Source organism: Humulus lupulus, chromosome 5 (assembly GCF_963169125.1).
Source record: "Humulus lupulus chromosome 5, drHumLupu1.1, whole genome shotgun sequence".
NCBI lineage: Eukaryota > Viridiplantae > Streptophyta > Magnoliopsida > Rosales > Cannabaceae > Humulus > Humulus lupulus.
The window spans coordinates 145,861,061-145,886,016 of NC_084797.1; the positions used below are offsets into that span (position 1 = coordinate 145,861,061).

A 24,956-nucleotide genomic window follows, 5' to 3' on the forward strand; every position below is an offset into this window, starting at 1 on the left:
TTATCCTCGAGCAATATTAATTACCTTCTTAGTCTTGCGTGTTCTATTGGTCGTAAATTCTTACTTCCCCTTATTCTACTCTGATTTTCATGCATGATCTATGGGGAGGTGAGAGGCCAATAGACGAAGAACTCCTAGCTTTGTTGTTCGTAGACGCCGAGCAGCCTGTCTTGCCTATATCCCCGATTCCTGGACAACCAATTCCATCGACCTGTTACCCAAGATCAACTCCTTCTCCTAGGAGACCCAAAAACAGACCACAAAGATCCAAACCATCCATGGCCCGAGTAAAGCAGGTTGCCCAGAAAAAGAAAAAGACTCGTGATCCTCACATTGGTCGACATGCGGCCAATGCTGAGGGTCCATCAACCAAGTCCTAGGCTGAAACCACAGAGCAACCTTCTAAGTTGCTCCTTACCCATTCCCTTGTAAAATATGGCATATATAAAAATAATGTGCCCTAGTACATTGCCCCTCCAAGCGTCATATCAATTATGATGGTAGCGAAGTATCCCAAGAAGTACGGCCTTCTTGGGATTACTTTGTACAAAACTACACCTGACCAATAGGCAAACATTCTTGGTGGCACTTATAGTGCCTAGTCGGGTACCACATTGAGGCAGGGGCAATCTTGTCCCTACACGACTATTTATGAGGGATGGCGAACTACTTTCATATCGCCCATTTCCAAATTACCCCAAATGAATATAGAGTGTTATCCGCACTCTTTATCCTTTATCACCACAAACAGTGGCTTGAACCTACTCCCCACGAGATCAATTATCTATTTGATCTTAAGTAAAACCCCAACCAGAAAAATACGGGGTTCTTCCACTTCTACCACTAGGAGTCTAGTCGCACATTTCTAACTGATATGACCTAAAATCCAACGTAGGGAAATACTTCCAGGAGTATTTTCTAACGACTGACCTGGTCGTGGAAAACTTGTCCTTCACTTAGGGAGCTAAGCGCTTCTCTTAATGATCGTTTTCCATTTATTAGTTGCTTCTTTCTATTTGTGTCTTAGTCTGTTTCTACAATTTAGGCCCATGGTATCCACTAGATTCTACTCAAGCAATGATGGAAAGAGCCACCGCCTTGGCCTGCATGACCTCTATGGAGAAGAGTGTCAAGGAGCTGGTCAGAAAATAATTTAAGGCTGGTCGACCTTTTGGAGCCCCACTAATATGTGAGGGAGTCGACCGCCAGAAGTACCACTGGGAAGGCACTGGGGAGCGATCCCTCCAACAATCCTCAAGACATCTCCCAATCCCCAAGGAGTCTACCAATTGGGGTTTCCATTAGGGAACCTAACTCCATTCCCCAATCAGCACATATTCCCCCTTCCCACAAGAAGGGAAAAAAAGTTGCTCGTAAACGACTAGTCTGAGGACGAAAATGGTATAGACCTTTTAACTCTTTTAAACATGTTGCCTATTCCAAATAGTGTGTTCGATAGGGATGGAAACTATATTTCCTCGACCAGTAGCTTTAATTCATCATTCTTCGTGGTCGATAATGTTTGTAGCAGTGGTAGCTTATAAAATGTAGCGACCGGTAAATTTAGTTCGAGTATATAACTTTGAATTTTTCCATTTGTTTTTCCTTATTGTTGTGAATATTTGACTAACAGTTCCATCATTTTCCAGTCATGCAGGCTAACAACACCTTCAACCTCTACACCTCAAGTTACCATGTTGTTGGATAAAAAAGGTCGAGTAGAAAATAGGCTGAAGGCATAGGTGGGGCTCCCCCAAGCAAAAAGTCTCAACCAACAATGACCCCCTACCTAAGGAGATGACTCCCGTTCCTTCGAAGATGAAAACTCCTCCACCTTCTCCTCAGCCAGAGTCTTCCACCGAGCAGGTGGGAGAACCTTTGGTGAATGAAATGCTGATCAATGCCTCCAACTCTACAATCGACAAGTTGCAGAAGGTGGAAAAACATTGTCTCAGCAAACATGCATTTGCCTCTCTCCCCTCATTGAGAACTAACTAGATCATTGGTCGCGGTTTCAATGAGATTTCTGGCATAAGTTCTCTTAACTTTACTTTCTCTGCTTGATGCTTATTATTTTCCACCATACAGACATGATTTTCAAATTTATATGATGATTGTTGTCTATCCTCACTCTCAACAACGAGAGCACTGTGTCGAGGAGGACATCTCCAAATTTGCTGAGGGGCAGATATTTTTTTCCAGGGAGAAGCAAGTTGCAGAAGAGGCCAATAAAACCCTTGGTGAGGAGTTGAAGAGAGCGAAGGAGGATTTGGACAAAGCTCTTAAGTCAAGGGAAAAATACAAAAACTGCACTGTGTCCAAGGCGAACCATACTGAGGTGGTCAACATACAGGATGACCTGGTCGCAAGTCAAAATGAGGCCAATTAACTGGAAGAAAAGGTGAACTAACTTGAGGAGACTAATGCGAGCAACCTTGAGATATTCCAAGGTGCAACCTTTACTTGCTTTTATATGTTCTGGAAGCATAATGAAAATGATAATTTGGATTATCTTCCTGAACAGATAAAGGATACAAAAATTGCCAAATGCATTGTTCATTAGAACTTGTAATAAATTTTATAATATAGCAAAAAAAACACACTAAATAGCAAATACTTGTATAAAAAATACAATAATTGGCAAGAATAACTGGCTGCGCACAATTCCTTTTATTATATCGTAAAAAAAATGGACAAATTTTTTTGTCTGTACGAGTGATCAAATGATCTTACACTTATAAGCGACCATCCAATATTTGACCAGCCTTTGTCAAAACTTGTAAAAATAAATTGTAAATACAAGCCAATTCTATAAAAAGAAATGTTCATTGATAATACTTACGTTGGTGTTCCCCATTCCAATAATGAGAAATGAGATCATTTTTTAAACGAGAAATTTTGTATGTTCCTGGTCGGAAAACTTCTTCAACTTGATACAGACCTTCCCAATTCGGTCCAAGGACTCTAGCAGCCTGTTCGTGAGTATTGAGAAAAACCCTTCTAGGTACTAATTCACCAACAATAAACTTCCTTTCGCATACTTTAGAGTTGAAATATCGAGCGACCTTTTGTTGATGAGCTGCTACTCATAGTTGAGCCTTTTCTCGTTGATCTTCTATCAAGTCTAATGACTCCATCAACAACTAGTGATTGATATCTTGGTTGTATGTTAGCCTTCTATGTGAAGGTGGATTTAACTCAACTGGAAGCATGACTTCATACCCATATGCTAGAGAAAATGATCTATGGTCTGTTGTTGTTCGATGTGTTGTTCTATATGACCAGAGGACTTTGGGTAGTACTTCTAGCTAGGCTCCCTTTTCTTCCTCGAGTCTTTTCTTCAGGGTGTGTTTTATAGTTTTATTCATGACTTCAAGTGGTCCATTTGCTTACGGATGGGCTACAGAGGAGAAGCTTTTAGTAATGTCATGTCGCTCACAGAAATTAGTGAATAGGTCGCTGTCAAATTGTGTGCCATTATCAGACACTATCGTCTTTGGCAGTCCATATCGACACACTACATTCTTGATTACAAAATCTAGAACTTTCTTGGTAGTGATTGTTGTGAGTGGTTCAGCCTTAACCCATTTGGTGAAGTATTCGGCAGCTACTACTGCATATTATACACCCCATTTTCTTGTTGGCAAAGATTCGATCAAGTCTATTCCCCGTATAGCAAATGGCTAAGGACTTTGCATTTGTTTTAACTCATTTGGAGTTGCTTGAGGAATTTTTGAGAATCGTTTGCACTTATCACATTTTTCACACAAATTCTATAGCATCCTCATTCATAGTGGGCCAGAAGTACCCTTGTCGCAGGATTTTCTTTGATAGGCTCTGCCCCCCAGCATGGTCCTTGCAGAAACCTTGATGTACCTCTTGTATCAGTTCTTTAGCTTTTTCTTGGGGAATGCAATGTAGTAACGACATAGAATATCCCTTTTGATTCAAAATCCAATCTATCAGCATAAATCGAGCAGATTGCCTTTGTAGTTTCTTCGATTCATTCCTCTCAAGTGGTAATAATCCCTGCTCGAGGTACTTAATAATTGGAGTCATCCAAGTATTGGCTGTGTTTATGACAATGGTGGAGTCTTTTGCTTGAATGTGTAATGACCCAACTATTTTCTAAGACCTTGGACCATTAAATCTACTAGACATAGCTACTATTTTGATACAAACATAAGAAATAACATATCTTTATTGAAAACCCAAAATATTGTATCAAGTACAAGATAATATAAAAAAAATGTGATAGATAAGGTATGGGATCCCATTGTTTATAAAACATAAAACATAAACTTTAATTCGATTGTTCAAAAGCTAAGTGCAGAATTACAAAAGAAGCATAATTCAAAAGACTAAATAACGTCATCCTCGATCGAAACGCAGTCCATTCATTCCATTCATCCTTAACACACAAGCCAAGCTGCCAAGAATCCTTCCGCCTTTCCATAATCATTTTCCTGCATCAAGCTAAAAATAAAGGAGTGAGCCTAATGCCCAGTAAGGAAAATCTACTAAAAACATACATCATAAATCATAAACATAAGACTATAAAAACATATATCATATAGGACTACAAAATTAATGGCCATTAACTCATTAACATGGCATGTGATAAACCATCTAGGTCCTCAGTCTACTAATCGAGGTAAGTTAGATCACATGGTAGTATATGATAACCCATATAGGTCCTCTACTAGTCGAGGTAGGGTAAATTATTACTCTAAACCATGAAAATGATAAATAATATTGGGGTTTGCTATCTAAGCAACTATAAGCCCCAAGCGACATGAAAACATTGGGGTTTGCTAGCTAAGCAACTATAAGCCCCAAGAAACATAAAAACATTGGGGTTTGCAAGCTAAACAACTATAAGCCCCAAAGACTACAAGACATATTCATACATAAATATACATATCGTAACATAAAACATATAAGCACATAAAATCTATCCTATTTTCCTTACGAAAAGCGGGTATATTTGGGAACAAGAACAGGATTAGAACACTCCTACCAACCAACAGTAAAAATGGTGAGTATCTCTAAAGAATAAAGATGAAATGAGAACTAAACCATCAAGAAGAAACTTACCAAGAAGAACCTTAAGTTTCAAGAAACTTAAATAACTAATCAAGAATCATAAACAAGAGTTAGGATCTGATTAAAAGAAAACTAAAGAAAACTGTAGAATCATAAAGAACTGAACTTAGGGATAAGAATACCTTGATTGATCTTATGGATTGATCTAAACCTCAATACCGAAATTTCACTATATCTCCTTTCCCAGGTGTTTAGAAAAACTTAGAATGATAAAGTTTTTAACCCAAAATCCAAGTGTTTCTCTATATAGTAACACTAGCAACTTGGAGGGTCTGAAGACTGCTTGAAGAATGAAGAAAATGGCTAAGTACTAGGTCCTATTTATAAAGTCCAAGGAGTGAAACTAACCCCTTTTAATTTGAATAAATAAATGAATATAAAATGAAAAAGATTTGAATTTTCGTTCAACAAACGCCCAGAACTCGGTCAAATTCGTTCAAAGGCAAGTCCAAGTGGTTAAGGGTATTTTTAAATTTAAAAATCATCAACATTCATAAATATATCACCAGGGGCAATATATCACCTACCCTGGGCGATATATCGGCTCCATCATAATCCCAAGCCCCTTTTGTGTGAAGTCAACATGTTTTCTGTATCTTCCGTAGGCGATATATCGGCCCCTATAGCTGCGATATATCGGCATACGTTGATATATCAAACACATATTTGCACTTTTTTAGCATATTTTGAATTGGATAAACAACTTTGACTGAGTCTAAACGTGATCCTAACATTTTTTGGAAGGTTCTAGATCTTTCTTTTATTAAAACTATTCATCAAAATACTTTCCCTAATAAACTTGATTATGAAAAGTGTCACACTCTTAATGGTTCTATCTAAACCTTAGGTTATACTAAACAATATATCTAGGACCAACAATATTAATCAAACCTTATGTTATAATTAATATTCTTAAACTATAGGCTAAACTTATAAAATCCATAACTGTTGCTACGAGTTTCCAACTAATTCCAGGCTTGAACCAAAATCCCCAGAAACTATCATACTACAAACTAATACTAACTACTACTACTATCTAGCTAGCTAAGTAAATATTATGGGACACTACAGAATACTAGGAGTTGGCAAATGCTCGACCGATAATATATTCAGCGTATCAACATCTTTGGCCCTTGCAAGCTTGGCCAATGTGTCTCCATTTGAGTTATGGTCACGAGGTACTTATTGCAAAGTGTATTTTTCGTGTGCCAAAAAGTCTTTTGCTTTGTTAAGATAAGTGTCCATTTTTAAACCCCTGACCTGATATTCTCCTTGGATTTGATTAACGACCAGATGTGAGACATTGTATATCTCTAGTGATTTAACATTTACGTCCTTGGCTAGTCTTAATCCTGCAAGTATTGCTTCATATTAAGCTTCATTGTTAGGGGTAGTAAATCCAAATCTAAGTGCATAGTGAAATCAATCTCCCTCTGGAGTAATAAGAATTAATCCTGCCCCGGAGTTGTACTCGTTAGAAGACTCGTCAATGAACAACTTCCAAGATGGGATTTCCACTTGCACTTGTGCTTCTGGTGCCTACTCGCTTGCCGGGAGGCCAGTGAATTTTTCTACAAAGTCTACCAATGCTTGGCCATTTATTTCTACTCGTAGTAAATAAGAAATGTCGAACTACCCTAATTCTATAACCCACTTTAATAATTGACTAGCAGCTTCTGGTTTTTGCAAAACTGGCAATAATGGCTAGTTAGTAAGTACCGTTATCGGGTGAGCCTGAAAATAGGGTCGGAACTTTTGTGATGCCAAAACAAGGCAGTAGGCTAACTTCTCAATAATGGATGGGTATCGTGATTCTGCTTCGACCAGCCATTTACTTATATAATATACTGGTTTTTGGACGTTATCTTCTACTTTTACCAAGACAACACTAGCAGCATATTCTGTTATTACTAAATAGATGTATAAGGTTTCTCCTTCAACTGGTTTGGATAGAACAGAGGGTTGAGCCATATTATGCTTAAGAGCTTGGAAAGGCTACTCACACTCTTCTGTCCATTCAAACTTCTTGTTTCCCCTGAGCAGATTAAAAAATGGAACACACTTGTCTGTAGATTTTAAGATAAATCTACTAAGAGGATTAAGCTTCATCTAATATTTTTTCAACATGTGAAAGCATTCGTGTAAGTCTTTGACATGCTCACCAGCTCTTTTTGACTTAACCAACATGTCGTCAACTTATACCTCCATGTTGTTACTAATCTGGTCTTTGGACATGTGATTTACTAGTCATTGGTAAGTCGCACCAGCATTTTTCAAACTGAAGGGAATTACTTTGTAGCAGTATAGCACGGTATCTGTTAAAAAGCTGGCGTGCTCCTTGTGTGGTGGGCGAATGCTTATCTGGTTGTTGCCGGGGTATGCATCCATAAAAGATAGTGTCTTATACCTTGATGTGGCATCAACCAGCTCGTCGATCCTTGGTAGTGGAAAATAATCTTTCACGCAAGTCCTCCACTTATCATTTGGTTTCATGACTAATACGGGATTGGAGACCGAAGATGGATAAAATACTACCCGGATGAACCCATTTTCCTTGAGCCTTTCTACTTCTTCCTTCAGTGCCTTAGACCTATCTTTGTCGAGGAACCTTCTTTTTTCCGGCACTAGTGGGTGGTTCTTGTCGATGTTTAGGACATGGGTAATAACTAATGGGTTGATCCCTACGATATCTTTATACAACCAAGCGAACGCTTCTTGATTCTTTCTCAAAAATTCCACTAGTTCTTTCTTAGTTGTTGTTTCTAAGTTTTCACCGTCTTTCACAACTCTGATTGATTTTTTTTTATATTTGGATCTCCTCAAAATCCTCCACAGATCCAACTTCCTCTTCAAAATCTCTAAAGCGAGGATCTATGTCTCTATCCTCACTTTGGGTAACACCCTATTTGGTGACTTATTCACAAAACTGGGCATTTATCTTGTTGACTCCTTGCAATCATTTTTTTTTATCCGTTAGAGCTGCTCATGCAATGAATCCACTCCCCCCACCATGCATCTTTGCCTTTATAATAGAGGAGTTATAGCATTCGCTAACTTCTCTTTGGTTTCTAAATATGCACCCAATTCCCGAGTCTGTTGGTAATTTCATGGCTAGGTGCCACATAGAGGTTATTACTCTTAACTCTACTAAGATGGGTCTTCCAATCACATCATTATAGGCAGAAGGGCAATCAACTACTATAAAAATAGTGAGTATTGTCTTGTTCGTAGATGGAGTTACTGGTGTGACTGGAAGCTTGATCGACCTTGTTGGCAAGAGTCCTTCACCAAATAAATCATAAATGGTTTGGTTGCAGAGTTCCAAGTCTTATACCGACAACTTCATTCGTTCCAAGGACAATTTGTATAGTATGTTTACTGAACTTCTTGATTCCAGCAACACTCTCTTCACCATCATGTTGGCTATTTGTACATCTATGACCAGAGGATTAGTGTAGGGGAACCTAACATGTTGTGCGTCTTGTTCTGAGAAGGATATACAATCTTCCCCTACTCAAGCTTTTTCGGGAGTTCGCTCCTCGACTATTAGCATTTCAATGTCTTGTTTATGGCACAGGGTCCTGGCATATATTTTCCTTGCCTTACCACTGTCACTAGTTCAAATAAGGGATATAGCACAATTAAGGGTTTTAAGCTCGAGAACTCAAATCTTAAGGCTCGGGAAGGATCCTACTACCCTGTTTAGTAGAATTTGAGGTCACGGAGGCTAGTATTCTATTCCAAAGGATTTTATTGATTTAGATCGTGATGGATATTTATCATTACATTGTGGCTAGGTTTTTCCGCTCAGGCTCGGGTTTAGGCATCGTGTTCGGGATCGCTTTGGGTTGTCAGCTCGAGACAGAAGGTAAGAAAACTGCCGGTGCCCCTAGAACTATATTGTGCTTGGTATTGTATGTATGAATTGCAACTATTACATCATATGTTTGTGTGTGTGATGGAATCAGTGAAGGCCGAAATTGGAAAGGGTCAGAGACGACATAGGCCGGGATTGGCAAGGGTCAGAGACGGCATAAGCTGAAATCGGTAAAGGTCGGAGACGGCATAGGTCGGGAACATCAAATTCTGGGATCAACATTAAGCATGTTAAATGCAAGCCGCCAGGGCGAGAGCCTCAAATGGTGTTGTACTCACCCGCTCGATTAGGATCGTTGACTTGGTGCCTAGTAACGCACCCGGATCGGCGAAGGTCAATGTTGTGCTTATGTGTTGTCGTGCTGCTATGCCTATTATGTTGATGTGCTATTATGTTGTTGTGCTTATCGTGTTGTTATGTTTTTGTGCTTGTTGTGTCGTTATGAATTTAGATAGGAACTTGTAGATTATTTGACATGTCTAATTGATTATGCATTTGTTAAAGTAAATTATTTTATGTTGTGCCGTGAGGTTTTCTTGCTGGGTCTCAGCTTATGGGTGCTCTGTGGTGTAGGTAAGGGAAAGGAAAGGGTCGATCAAACATGAGTTGGAGGGCATGAAGCGGTGCATACATGTTTGGCCTACCTGGCCGCCACGACTGGGGTTGTTTGAGGAACACATTGTAAACATTCAATTTTGTCGCTTAGTACGACTGTGCCACATCTTTGGATTATAAATGTATTTCAACACAATATTTTTGGGATCCAATGTAACATTTTTACAATTTTAATGAATTTCAAACACTTTTGACCTAATTTTCACTAAACGGGTCTTTATTTTGATTTAATCACATTTTTTAGCTTAATACCTCAATTAGCGAGCTAATGGCACCCTTTTCAAATCACTTGGTAACAGCTCTAGGGTAGTAGGGAATTACAACTTGGTATCAGAGCATGCCAATTTTTATGGTTCCTGGAGATTAACTGAACATGTACGCTCACTGCGAGAGACAAGCTCGACTCAGGGTTGGTTGGTATTAAATGCAATATTTGCTTAACTACTTACTTGAGTGGCCTTATCTGCTAGAATAGGGAGCATGATGGATATGTATGTGTTTTGTGGGATTGAGGTTTTATGAGTGATGCATGAGCATTTTGGATTTGTGTCCTAGTATGTGTATTATATGGATATTATGTTGTTTGGCCTTGCTATGGTATAGTGCTGGATAAGAGTATCAGGGCTGGTAGGCCAGGTTTTTAGCTGTAGATAGATTTGGAAGTTTTGTATCCAAGGCAGTCAACTAGATCAGGCAGTGTTAATGATGGCAGCTAAGGCTAGAATCATCCGCCGGCCCTGGGATTGGCGGCAGGTGATTGCTGGCATGCCAGCACGATTGCAAAGGCAAGAGGAAGAGATTAGGTGGTTGAGACAACAGGTTCTGTCAGGGAACGTTGTCCTGTGTGTGTTGGCAACAATGGCTAGTTCGAGTGATCGTCTCGATATGGTTAGAGCACGAGGCTAGCCCCTCGGAGGTGACCAGTTGGCTTTCTAGTTCTTGTTCCTTTTTATAAATTGAACTGATTGAGTTTGGTGCTACGTACCTCTTAGGAGAGACATTGATATGTGGCACATGCTATATGGTTGTCACGCCATGGGGCTTGAGATTTTAGCATCTACCTGGGAAAAATTGGTAATACTTGATTGAGCTGGTTCTATGAGGAATTCGAGGTGATCCTGAGTGTGGATTTGTCTGTCAAATAAGGGACAACCTGTTGGGGTTTTATGCCCTAATTAAAACCCAAATTCTTTGTAATCTCATTTTATTATCAATAAAAGAATAGAAATCATTTTTTGACTTGGTCAATCACTTTGCTCACATATTTTATTTTCATGATTATTTGTTTAATATAAACTTCTATTAAATCCCGAGCATATAGCTAATCTTATTTATAGTGACGTAATCACAGTGGAATATAAATATGATTATATGTTCAAAATAAGTTAGTCCTAAGATTAGTCAGTGCACCGGATTTACACTGACTTGCCAATCTACGATATGATCTACTTACACATTACAGTGTTATGTTCTTTCCAGAACATTAGCAAAGTAGATAAGATCGAATGTATTTGTTACATCGGACAGGACCGATATTGACAGTTGATAAGATAAGTAAACATACAGTTATTATCTATTCTAGTCATATCATATAGTTGACCATAGGTCAATTCAATCTCAATTCTGAGTGGTTAGTATTCTAACTGATTGTATTATTTGAGTTCTTTGACTTGTTCGTTACCAGCTTACCCTACGGACTAGCCCATACTTACATCTTGGGAACTCGGTAGTATAATTGAGTGGGAGTGTTAATCATAGATATGAACATCTATAGCTTCTGATGAAGAAGTGAAACGATGGTTTCCTTTTAGTTTGGTTCAAGGTGTTAAATGATAGAGATCTCATTTCAGTAATTAAATTAGTTTACTAAAATATCATTTACAAGGAACTAAGTGTTTTAAGGATAAAATACAATGAGGGGTAAAACGGTATTTTAGTCCTATCTCATTGTAGACCGTCTATAGAGGATTGAGTGACAATTATGGTTGTAACAATGAATAATTAATAGCGTATCTATATTTTTTATAGATCGTTCTATGAATTCAAGAGTGCAATTCCAAGTCTATAGTGGAGTCACGAGGAATTAATAAGTTAGTAAATTTATTTGTTAGATTTATGATAACTTATTGGAGCTTGATTTCATAGGCCCATGGTCCCCATTGTACCTTGGATAAAATCATCTAGATAGTCTCAATTAATTGATTTAATCATCAATTAGAATTATCAAAGTTGACCATGTCAATTTTGGATAGTTTCACAGAGTTGTGTAATTTTGAGAAGAAAAGAGAAATTATGGCAGATTTATTAATTAAGATAAATTGGTATCTAAATTAATAAATAAATTTAAATCAAGGTTCAAATTATAAATAATTAATTTGATAAATGATTTAAATAATTATTTAATTAATTAAATCAATAGAAAATAATACAAGCCTTGATTTTAAGTCCAATGGACTTATAATCAAATGGGAAATTTCACGGGCCTATAGCCCATGATAATTTCGACCTAGGGCTTCAAAATGGCTATTATTTTATTGATTTTTTAATTAAATTAAATAGCCTAATTGAGTCTATAAAAGGAGTGCTTAGAGAGAAGTCAAAAGAAGAAGTTTGATAAGTCTCAAGTCAGATTTTCTGATAGTTTTAGATTCTCTCTAAACACAAGTCCTTTTTTAAGCCTCTTTGTTATTTTCTCTTCTTCTCTCTATATCTATCTCAGGTGTTGAGAATTTCCCACACTAGTCTAGGTGGTTCTAAGGATACATTGGAAGATCGTGAAGAAAATAGAAGATCGGTTCAGTTTCTTGATAATACTCTGCGACAGAGAGGATGCAAGAGTTAGAGAAACTGAAGGAAGGACTCTTTAATTCCGCTGCGTATACTGTAAGTATTCTATTCTTTGTTTCTCTTTGAATTCAATTTTACAAACATGTTTTAGGCTATCTCGTATTAATTTGTTTAATATTAGATATACATGAAAATAAATAAAGATCTTGTATAAGCTTTTTCCAACACAACCATGGACTGTAAGATAATATGGTGATTTATGAGGTTAGAAGGAAAGGACCCAGTTGCAGTTATAGGGTGCCTAGATATTGAGGAAGATACCACTAACGTTATATCAGTTAGACCAGATGAAAACTAGATCAGCCAGTGAAGTTTCAGACGGGTTATGAGGATTCGGGGGGATTGCTGTCTCGACAAGGGAATGAGTGTGTATTTCTAGTCGAGGGTCAAGGAAAGAGATATTTCAAGAATTCCTTCTTGTACCAAGTAGGATGTAACATATTATCAGTGAATACTCTTAAACTGACCAATGCTCCTGCAGCCCAGGTAAGTTCGGCAAGCAAGGTTACAAGTAATATTCCACAAGGGAAAAGTTCCCATTTCTCCAGAGGATACTCAAGGTCACATTATGGGAAGTAATGGGATCATGAATGAGGTAATTAAGATGGAAATCGCAAGGAGATTGCTAAAGGAATGCCTTAGGGGCGAAAAGCACAGTGAAACTAGTGGGACGCATCGGCTATTACTTGAAGCATCTTCGAGGACATCCATATATTGACTAAAGTGACGTAAGAACCTAAAGTTTATTTGAATGGATAGTTGCGTACCATATTTTTATAAATTAGAATAAAGATTAGTTAGCACGTCATGGTATTAGAGTATGCATGTGATGGACTGATACAGGAGGACGACATGATGGACACCGTCCTTACTTAAAGTATGGGATTATAATGCAGTACATTATGAGTTGGGGTGCACCCGCATGTAGAATGAAAGCGGAGGTTTTTCGTGCTTCATGGTGGAAATAAGAATAAGAACATAGATTCTCTGAATGGGACTTAGATGTTATACCTAGGATGTCGAGTTGACAGTAATGCCGATTAGTCACAGTTAGACTGGAGTAATGACCGGGACTAGTTTGGAACCTGTGATTCATAATTGGCAGATATATTTCTATAAATAAACAATGAAACACAGAAAGAAAATCTTGTAGGAATGGTTAAGATTCATACCACTTTAGTATAGATATGTTAAGATATGCAGATCAGATTAGTGATCCGAAGGATGCTGGCATATAGGGGAAGATGTGGGAAAAACCTAAGGACCCCTTACGATTATTGTATCCAGGAAGTTTGAATGGGTGTTAAGACTACAATTTGTATATCGAGAGGCGTACGACCTAATCGTTTAGTAAATGAGAGATGATAATCAGAAGCCAGAAGGGCTATTATGACTCCAATGTATCCTAAAGATAGTATGGGGGGATATAATTATGGGTCCTATGGGTGGATCATCTCAGACTGCAGACGAGGTGAGTGGATGCAAAAAGTTGTGATTTGACCTATTGGATTGACACACCATGGTTAGTGTGAGTGAGATATCAAAAGAGGGAGTGGGTACAAAAGGAGACTGTGTGTCTCCACTGGACACCAAAGTCGATAGTGTCAGATTGAGACCCATGGACTCCCAAGTTCTCAAAAAAGGGCCATAGAGTGACTCTGAGTAGGATATTGTGAGATAGGGAACGATTAGTGCTTATTTCGGAAAATGAACCTAGGGACAGGAAGTATCCTGGTTCAGAAATGGTTCAGAAGACTAGTGAAATTATTAAGGATTGTTAGGGCAGGAGTGTCTGCGTTATTAGAAGGACATGAGAGTTCGCAAATCCAACATACGGAATTCCATTGTTATTTACATAAAAACATTAAAGAAATCATAAACCTATAATTATTTGTTCAAATACTAAATGCGAAAAATAAATAAATTAAAAATATTCAAAAATATAAACTTCATTTTCAATCTTCCAGCAGTCCATCCCCAATACACATGCCAAAGCTGCCATGTATCCATCCCACCTTCCATGTTTATTTTCCTGCACCATCTAAAATAAAAGGAATGAGCCTAATGCCCAGGAAGGAAAATCTACTAAGAACATAACATAAATCATAAGACTAAAAACATATACAATAAAACATATAACGTAAAAACGTATATCATATAAACATAGGACTACAATATTAATGGCCATTAACTCATTACCGTAGTATGTGATAAAACCATCTAGGTCCTCAATCTACTAATCGAGGTTGGTTAGATCACAAAATAGTATCTGATAAACCATCTAGGTCCTCTGTCTACTAATCAAGGTAGGTTTAATCATAACTCTAATCTACGGAAATGATAAACGTCTTGGGATTCATTTGCTATCTAAGCAACTATATTTCCCAAGTGACTACAACATAAAACATATTCATATATACATATTCATCACATATACGTAACATAGAATATAAACATAACATAACACATATAATCTAGCATATTTTCCTAACCAAAAACTGGAATATTGGAGACAAGAACGCAATTGGTAAACTCTTAAAACCAACAATAAGAATGATAAGTTTCTAAAGAAATGGAGATGAAAAAGAAACTCTAAACCATCAAGATCGTAACTTTCCGCAAACCTTAAGTTTCAAGAAACTTAAACACCTTACCAAAAGCCATAATAACAATTTAGGATCTAGAAGAAAATGAAAGAAAATAAAAGAACTATAATGAATTGAACCTGAGGAAAAGAATACCTTGGATGGTCTAGAACTTCGATCTACACCTCAATACTGAAATATCACTCTATCTTACTTCCCAAGTATTTAAAAAAGCTTAGATTGGAAAGCTTACAATTCCAAAACCCTAGTGTTTTCTCTCTAGAATAAACATAGCAGCTTGGAGGCTCTTGAAGAATGCTTGAATGATGAATGAAATGGCTGAGTGAAAGGTCCTATTTATAGAGTTGAAGGAGAGAAACTAACCTCTTTTAAAAAGAATAAATAAATGAATATTAATTGAATAAATTTTGAATTTTCATTCAACAGATGCTCAAACTTGGTCGAAAACATTCAAGAGCAAGTCCAAGTTGTTGAGGGCTATTTTAAGCTCGAATTCCACAAAGTTTCAAAAAATGCCACCAAGGGCTGATATATCGCCCCCCATAGGCGATATATCACCTACCCCTATGCCCCGAGCCTTCGTGGTTTCACTCGTGCGAAGTCGATGTGTTTTCCGTATCAACCTTAGGCGACATATCGACCCCTATAGCTGTGATATATCGAAATACGCTGATATTTTAAACACATTTTTGCACACTTTCAGTACACGTGAAGTTTGTTAAAACAACCTTGACTGAGTAAAACGTGATCCTAACAGCTGCTGGAAGGTTCTAGAGCTTCTAGACCTATCTTTTATTAATTTATTCGTCCAAAATACTTAAATCCTTAATAAACATACATGTGACAAGTTTCACACTCTTAATTATTCTGTCTAAACCTTAGGTTATAATAAATATAATTTATAGGACCAGCTATATTAATCAAACTTTATATTAAAATTAATATTTCTAAACTATAGGTTAAATTTATAAAATCCATAGCTAATTCTATGAGTTTCTAACTAAATCTCGGCTTGAACCAATAATCATGAAAACTAAAATACTACTACTACTACTAACACTACTAATACTACTGTTGCTGCTGCTGCTGCTGACTGCTACTACTGCTACTACTATTGCTATTGCTGCTCCTGCTGCTATTACTGCTACTTCTGCTGCTCCTACTGCTGTAACTCCAACTCCTACTACTACTACTGCTACTACTGCTATTACTGCTCCTACTACTGCTCCTACTACTCCTACTACTGTTACTATTACTACTCCTACTCCTACTGCTACTACTACTACTAGTACTCATACTGCTCCTATTGCTACTCCTACTACACCTACTCCTGTTACTACTACTACTGCTGCTCCTACTACTCCTACTGTAGCTTCTGCGGCTGCAGTCTTACTCCTGATGCTCCTCCTACTACTGTTACTACAACTACTAATATCGCTGCTCCTACTGCTACACCTACAGCTCCAATTACTACTATTGCTAAAGCTCCTATTTCTGCTCTTACTACTCCTACTCCTGTTACTACTACTACTACTGTTGTTCCTACTACTCCTACTGCTGCATCTGCTACTACTAATGCTGCTGCTCTTCCTACTGCTCCTACTGCTGCTACCCTTATTACTACTACTGTTGTTGCTACTACAGCTACTGCCCCTACTGATGCTCCTACTACTACTATTACTACTAAGACTACTGCCACTACTACTATTGTTGTTGCTGCTGTTACTGCTGCTACAGTTCCTACTGCTGCTGCTCCTACTTCAGCTACTGCTGCTACTTCTGCTACTACTGCTGTTGCAACTGCTACTGCTGCTGCTAATCTTGCTACTACTACTGCTCTTACTACTACTAATACTGTTGTTACTGCTGCTGCTCATACTGCTGCGGCTGTAGTCCTGCTCCTGCTGCTCCTACTACTACTGCTACTACTACTACTAATATCGCTGCTTCTACTGCTACACCTACTACTCCAACTGCTGCTCCTCTTGCTACTGCTGTTGTTCCTACCCCTGCTCCTACTACTACTATTACTACTAAGACTACTGCCACTGTTGCTGGTGCTGCAGATGCTGCTACCACTACTGCTGATTCAGGACCTACTGCTACAACTACTCCTACTGCTCCTACTTCTGCAACTGCTACAACTACTACTGCTCCTACTACTACTGCAATTACTACTGCTACTCCAACTACTACTATTACAAGTAAGACTATTGCTACTACTGCTATTGCTGCAGATGTTGCTGCTACTGCTACTACTGATACTGTTGCTACAGATCCTACGGCAGCAACTGCTGCTGTTGCTGCTCCTACTTCTGCTACTGCTGCTACTACTGCTACTAGAGCTATTGCTACTGGTACTGCTGCTCCTTCTATTGTTGCTGCTACTACTACTAGACTACTCCTACTACTTCAACTTCTACTGCTGCGACTACTACTCCTGCTGCTGCTACAGATCCTACTGCTGAAACTACTGTTGCTCCTACTTCTCCTACTTCTGCTACTACTATTGTTGCTACTGCTACTGCTGCTCCTACTGCTTCTGCTACTACTGCTCTTGCTATAGCTACTACTATTGCTACTCCTCCTGCTACTACTGCTCCTGCTCCTACTGCTACTACTACTGTTGTTGCGGCTGTTGCTGCTGGTGCTGCTACAGTTATTGCTGCTTCTCCTCTTACTACTGCTACTACTACTAAAAATATTGCTCCTGCTACTACTCCTACTAATACTACTGCTACTACTCCTGCTCCTACTACTACTATTACAACTACTACTACTACTATTGTGGCTACTGCTGCTACTGCTATGAATACTGCTCCTACTGCTCCTGCTACTACTGATGCTTCTTCTACTGCTACTACCGCTACTACTTCTCCTAATTCTAATGCTGCTTCTGCTGCTGCTACTACTGGTACTACTGCTCCTACTACTACTGCTATTGTTGCTACTTCTACTGCTGCAACTATTGTAACTAATGCTACTGCTACTGCTACTGCTGCTACTACTACTGTTGCTATTGCTGTTGCTGCTCCAGCTGCTATTGCTAATGTTGCTGCTCCTACTCCTACTCTACTATAATTATTACAACGACTATTACTTTAACTGTTGTTGCTGTTGCTAATGCTACGACTATTTCTCCTACTCCTCCTACTACAACTACAGTTGTTGCTGCTGCTACTACTGCTACTACTGTTGCTGCTCTTGCTACCACTACTATTGGTGCTACTGGTCCTACTGCTACTGCTCCTACTGTTGTTGCAACTCCTACTTCTACTACGGCTGCAACAACTACTACTGCTATTACTGCTGCTCCTGCTACTTCTGCTATTGCTCCTACTACTACTACTGCAACTGCTGCTGCTGCATCTGCTGTTCCAACTGCTACTGCTGCTTCTACTGCTCCTACTGCTTCTACTACTACTGCTGCTGCTACTACGGCTGCTCTTGCTACTTCTGCTGTTGCTGCTGCTACTACTTTTGCTACTGTTGTTTCTGCTTCTGCTGTTCCTACTGCTCCTACTATTGTTGCAGCTGCTTCTGCTACTGTTTTTGCTATTCCTACTGCTCCTACTGCTGCTGCTGCTTCTGCTACTCCTACTGCTCCTACTATTGCTGCTACTGCTGTGCTGCTGTTCCTACAGCTCCTAGAGTAGCTACTCCTACACAACCTACTACTACTATTGGAACTACTGCTCCTACTACTACTTCTACTACTACTACTGCTGCTCCTGCTACTTCTGTTGTTGCTCCTACTGCTACTTTTTCTACTACTGATGTTGCTGCTTCTGCTATTCCTATTGCTCCTACTGCTATTGTTGTTGCTTTTGCTGTTACTGCTTCTGCTGTTCCTACTTCTCCTACTGCTACTGTTGTTGCTGCTACTCCTACTGCTCCTACTACTGCTGCTACTGCTGTGCTGCTGCTCCTATTACTCCAATAGCTGCTACTCCTACTGGAACTACTACTACTCCTACTGCTGCTACTACTACTATGGCTATTGCTGCTACTACTACAATGGCTACTACTGCTGCTCCAACTGCTCTTACTTCTGCTGCAGCTCCTACTGCTGCTGCTGCTACTACTGCGGCTACTTCTACGACTACTACTCCTACTGCTCCTACTACTGCTTCTACTGTTACTGCTACTGTTGCTACTACTACTGTTGCTGCTACTGCTGCTACTATTGCTACTGCTGTCGCTGCTACTGCTGCTTCCGCTACTGCTACTACTGCTGATGCTACTACTCCTACTATTATTGCTCATACTGGTATTTCTGTTGCTACTGCTACTGTTGCAGCTACTCCTGCTGCTACTACTGCTACTGCAGCTCCTTCGGCTGCTACTACTGCTACTACAGCTGCTACTGCTCCTCCGGCTGCTACTACTACTACTGCTGCTCCTGCTACTTCTACTACTACTCTTACTCTTGCTGCAGCTACTGCTGCTACTAATGCTCAAACTGCTGTTGCTGCTGCTGTTACTACTACTCCTACCACTCATACTACTTCTTCTATTGCTACTCCTGCTACTATAACTACTACTACTGCTGCTCCCACTACTACTATTACTACAACTATTGCTGCTACTGCTGCGACTACTGCTCATACTACAACTGATGTTGCTGCTGCTACTACTGCTCTTACTGCTCCTTCTTCTACTGCTGCTGCCGCTTCTGTTGCTGCCACTACTTCTCCTACTTTTCCTACAACTACGGCTGCTACTGCTGCTTCTGCTTCTACTACTACTGCTATTACTGCTACTTCTAATGTTACTGCTGCTGCTACAACTGTTGTTGTTGTTGCTGCTGCTGCTTTTGTTGCTGCTACTGCTACAGCTGCTGCTGCTGCTCCTACTCTATTCTACTACTACTATTACAACTTCTACTACTGCAACTGTTGCTACTACTGCTGCTACTGCTACGACTATTGCTCCTACTCCTCCTACTACTTCTGCTATTACTACTGCTGCTACTACTGCTACTTCAGCTGGTCCTACTGCTACTGCAGCTGCTGCTGCTGCTTCTGTTGTTACTGCTCCTACTTCTACTACTTCTGCTACAGCTGCAACTGATGCTCCTACTGCTACTACTGCTTCTCCTGCTAATTCTGTTGTTGCTCCTACTGCTACTACTACTACTGCTATTGTTGCTTCTGCTTTTCCTACATCTCCTACTGTTGTTGCTGCTTCTACTGTTCCTACTGCTCCTACTATTGCTGCTTCTTCAACTAATGTGCAGCACAGCTCCAACTGCTCCTACAGCTGCTACTCCTACTCCAACTACAACCACTACTAGTACTACTTCTCCTAGTGTTGCTACTACTACTGCTGCTGCTACTGCTCGTACTGCTCCTACTGCTCATACTTCTTCTATTGATGTACTGCTTCTCCTACTGCTCCTGCTGCTGATACTCCTAGTCCAACTACTACTACTACTGCTACTACTACTACTGCTACTACTGCTACTACTACTACTGCTACTGTTGCTACTACTACTACTGCAGCTACTGATGCTGTTGCTGCTCTTGCTGCAGCTCCTACATCTACTCCTCCTACTCCTACTCCTACTATTACTATTACTACTACTGCTTCCACTGCTACTGCGGCTACTTCTACGACTACTTTTCCTACTTCTACAATTGTTGTTGCTGCTTCTACTTCTACTTCTGATGCTGCTAGTTCTACGGCTCCTACTGCTACTACTGGTGTTGCTGATGCTACTGCTCCTACTACTGTTTCTACTACTGCTGCAGATGCTACTACTCCTACTGTTGTTTCTGGTGCTCCTACTACTATTGCTGCTAATGCTATTGCTCAAATTGTTGTTGCTCATACTAGTACTGCCGCTCCTACTGCTACTGCTGCTGCTACTATTGTTTATGTTGCTCCTACTGCTGTTGCTCCTGATGTTATTGCTCCTACTGTTGTTGCTCATGTTGGTACTGCTGCTGCTGCTCCTGCTGCTACTACTGTTGTTTCTACTGCTACTGCTCTTACTGCTTCTACTACTGTTGCTGCTGCTGCTAATGCTACTATTTCTCCTGCTACTGCAGCTATTGCTCCTACTGCTGCTACTCCTACCACTACTGCTACTACTGATCCTGCTACTACTACTGCTACTAATGTTGCTACTCCTGCTACAACTACTGCTTCTGCAGTTGTTGCTTCTGCTACTACAGCTGCTGCGGCTACTGCTACTACTGCTGCTACTACTGCTACTACTACTATTATTGCTACTCCTCCTACTACTGCTACTGCTCTTGCAATTACTACTACTACTGCTAATGCTGCTCCTACTTCTGCTCCTACTACTACTCCTTCTACTGCGTCTACTTCAGCTACTGCTACGACCACTGCTTATACTACTACTGCTGTTGCTGCTGCTGCTACTACTCTTACTACTGCTCATACTGCTCCTACTACTACTATTACTACTACTACTACTACTACTACTACTACTACTACTACTACTACTACCACTGCTACAGTTGCTGCTGCTGCAACTGCGGCTACTTCTACGACTACTTCTCCTACTGCTTCTGATACTTAGCTACTTCTGCTTCTACTGCTGCTGCTACTTTTACTGCTCCTACTTCTACTACTACTTCTACTGCTACTTCTGTTGATGCTGCTGCTGATGCTACTACCCCTACTGTTGTTTCTGGTGCTCCTACTACTCCTACTGCTATTTCTGGTGCTCCTACTGCTGATACTACTGCTCCTAATGCTGTTTCTGCTACTGCTGCTGATGCTACTACTCCTACTGCTGTTTATGGTGCTTCTACTGCTACTGCTACTTCTACTGCTGTTAATGCTATTGCTCCAATTTTTGTTGCTCATATTGGTACTATTGCTGCTATTGCTGCTTCTACTGCTTTTACTACTACTGCTCCTACAGCTATTTCTGCTGCTCTCACTGCTACTGCTGCCGATGTTGATGTTATTTCTCCTACTGTTGTTGCTCATAATGGCACTACTGCTGCAGCTCGTACTGCTACTACTGTTGCTTCTACTGCTATTGCTCCTCCGGCGGCTTCTACTACTACTGCTGCTGCTGCTGGTCCTGCTACTGCGTCTATTGTTGTTGCTGCTGTTGCTGCTCCTACTGCTACTGCTACTATTGATCCTGCTACTGCTACTGCTACTAATGTTGCTACTCCTGCAACAGTTACTGCTCATGCTGCTGCTGCTTCTACTACTGCTACTACTACTGATACTGCTCTTGTTGTTACTACTACTACTGCTAATGCTTCTCCTACTCCTGCTCCTACTACTACTATTACTACTACTACTCCTTCTACTGAGTCTACTACTGCTACTGCTACGACCACTGCTCATACTACTACTGTTGTTGCTGCTACTACTACTCCTACTATTGCTCCTACTGCTCCTACTACTACTATTACTACTACTGCTGCTACCACTGCTACAGCTGCTGCTGCTGCAACTGCGACTACTTCTACGACTACTTCTCATACTGCTCCTGATAATGTTACAGCTGCTTCTGCTGCTTCTGCTGCTGCTTCTATTGCTCCTACTTCTACTACTGCTGTTGCTGATGCTACAGCTCCTACTGTTGCTGCTACTGCTACTGCTGTTGATGCTGCTGCTGATGCTACTACTCCTATTGTTGTTTTTGGTGCTCCTACTACTCCTACTGTTGTTTCTGGTGCTCCTACTGCTGATGCTACTGCTCCTAATGCTGTTTCTACTACTACTGCTGATGGTACTACTGATGCTACTACTCCTACTGCTGTTTCTGGTGCTTCTACTGCTACTGATACTATTGTTAATGCTATTGCTCCAATTGTTGTTGCTCATACTGGTACTGCTGCTGTTGCTGCTTCTACTGCTTCTACTACTGCTACTGCTCCTACTGCTATTTCTGCTGCTCTTACTGCTACTGCTACCGCTGCTGATGCTATTGCTCCTACTGTTGCTCATAATGGTACTGCTGCTACTACTGCTACTACAACTACTACCACTACTACTACTACTACTGCTGCTGTTGCTGCAACTGTTGCTACTACTACTACTGCTCCTACTGCTCTTACTGCTACTGATGCTGTTGCTGCTCCTGCTACAGCTCCTACAGCTACTTCTCCTACTCTTACTCTAACTACTACTATTACTACTGCTACTGCTACTGCAACTGCGCCTACCTCTACGACTACTTCTCCTACTATTGCTGCTGCTGCTGCTTCTGCTTCTGCTTCTACTTCTGCTACTGCTGCTGCTTCTGCTGCTGCTGCACCAACTGCTATTGCAGTTACTGCTCCTGCTGTTTCTACTACTGCTACTGCTGCTGATGCTACTACTGATGCAACTACTCCTACTGCTGTTTCTGGTGCTTCTACTACTACTGCTACTGCTGTTAATGCTATTGCTCAAATTGTTGTTGCTCATACTGGTACTGCTGCTGCAATTGCTGCTTCTACTGCTGCTACTGCAATTTCTGCTGCTCTTACCGCTGATGCTACCTATGCTGATGCTATTGCTCCTATTGTTGTTTCTCATAATGGTACTTCTGCTGCAGCTCCACCTGCTACTACTGTTGTTTCTACTGCCACTTCTCCTCCGACAACTTCTACTACTACTACTGCTACTACTATTGCTACTGCAGCTATTGTTGCTACTGCTGCTACTATTGATCTTGCTACTGCTACTGCTACTACTGATGCCATCGTTGTTACTACTACTAATGTTCCTACTGCTCTTACTACTGCTACTGCTGCTGTTGCTGCTCCTGCTATAGCTCCTATAGCTACTCCTCTTACTCGTACTCCTACTACTACTATTCCTACTACTACTACTGCTACCACTGCTACTGCTTTTCCTACTGCACCTACTTCTACGACTACTACTCCTACTGATGCTACCGTCGCTGCTGCTGCTTCTGCGGCTATTGCTGCTACTGCTCCTACTACTATTTCTGCTACTCCTACTACTGCTGATGCTACTACTGATGCAACTACTCCTACTGCTGTTTCTGGTGCCCCTACTGCTACTGTTACTACTACTAATGCTATTGCTCCAATTGTTGTTGCTCATACTAGTACTGGTGCTGCTGCTCCGACTACTACTACTACTGCTAATGTTATTGCTCATACTGTTACTTCTGTTGCTTCTCCTGCTACTTCTACTATTGCTTCTACTACTACTGCTCCTCCGAAGGCTTCTACTACAACTGCTGCTACTGCTCCTCCGGCTGCTACTCTTATTACTACTTCTGCTACTACTGCTCCTGCTATTGCTGCTACTACTGCACCTGCTACAGGTACTAATGCTGCTACTCCAGCTACTACTACTGCTTCTACTGCTGCTGCTGCTGCTCCTTCTGCTGCTCCCGCTACCGCAACTATTGTTGCTGCTGCTACTGGTACGACTATTGCTCCTACACCTTTTACTACTTCTGCTGCTGCTTCTTCTGGTCCTACTGCTACTGCTACTACTGCTGCGGCTACTGCTCCTACTTCTACTACGACTGCAACTGATGCTCCTACTCCTACTACTGCTGCTCATGCTACTTCTCCTGTTGCTCCTACTGCTACTACAGCTACTGCTGCTACTCCTGCTACAGTTGCTTCTCCTGTACCTACTTCTCCTACTGTTGTTGCTGCTTCTTCTGCTTCTTCTATTCCTACTACTCCTACTACTACTATGCTGCAGCTCCAACTGCTCCTACTGCTGCTTCTCCTACTCCAACTACTACTACTACTGCTATTACTGCTCCTACTACTGCTGCTGCTGCTGCACCTTCTGTTGCTCCTGCTACTGCAACTATTGTTGCTGCTGCTACTGGTATGACTATTGCTCCTACACCTCTTACTACTTCTGCTACTGCTTCTGCTGCTGCTGCTTCTTCTGGTCCTATTGCTACTGCTGCTGCGGCTACTGCTCCTACT

The 24,956-nt window shown here is 40.5% G+C and overlaps 1 protein-coding gene across 1 annotated transcript in view; it reads left to right on the top strand.

The window, feature by feature from the left end:
• The window catches only part of LOC133779564 (uncharacterized), a 44,982-nt gene that overhangs the window by 19,340 nt on the left and 686 nt on the right, over positions 1-24,956 (top strand). The window contains exons 2-9 of the mRNA XM_062219512.1: positions 16,945-17,255; positions 20,040-20,315; positions 20,556-20,990; positions 21,602-22,111; positions 22,484-22,876; positions 23,321-23,607; positions 23,675-23,679; positions 24,108-24,660. Of these exons, the coding sequence (XP_062075496.1) occupies positions 16,945-17,255; positions 20,040-20,315; positions 20,556-20,990; positions 21,602-22,111; positions 22,484-22,876; positions 23,321-23,607; positions 23,675-23,679; positions 24,108-24,660 (2,770 nt within the window). The remainder of the gene's footprint in view (positions 1-16,944; positions 17,256-20,039; positions 20,316-20,555; positions 20,991-21,601; positions 22,112-22,483; positions 22,877-23,320; positions 23,608-23,674; positions 23,680-24,107; positions 24,661-24,956) is intronic.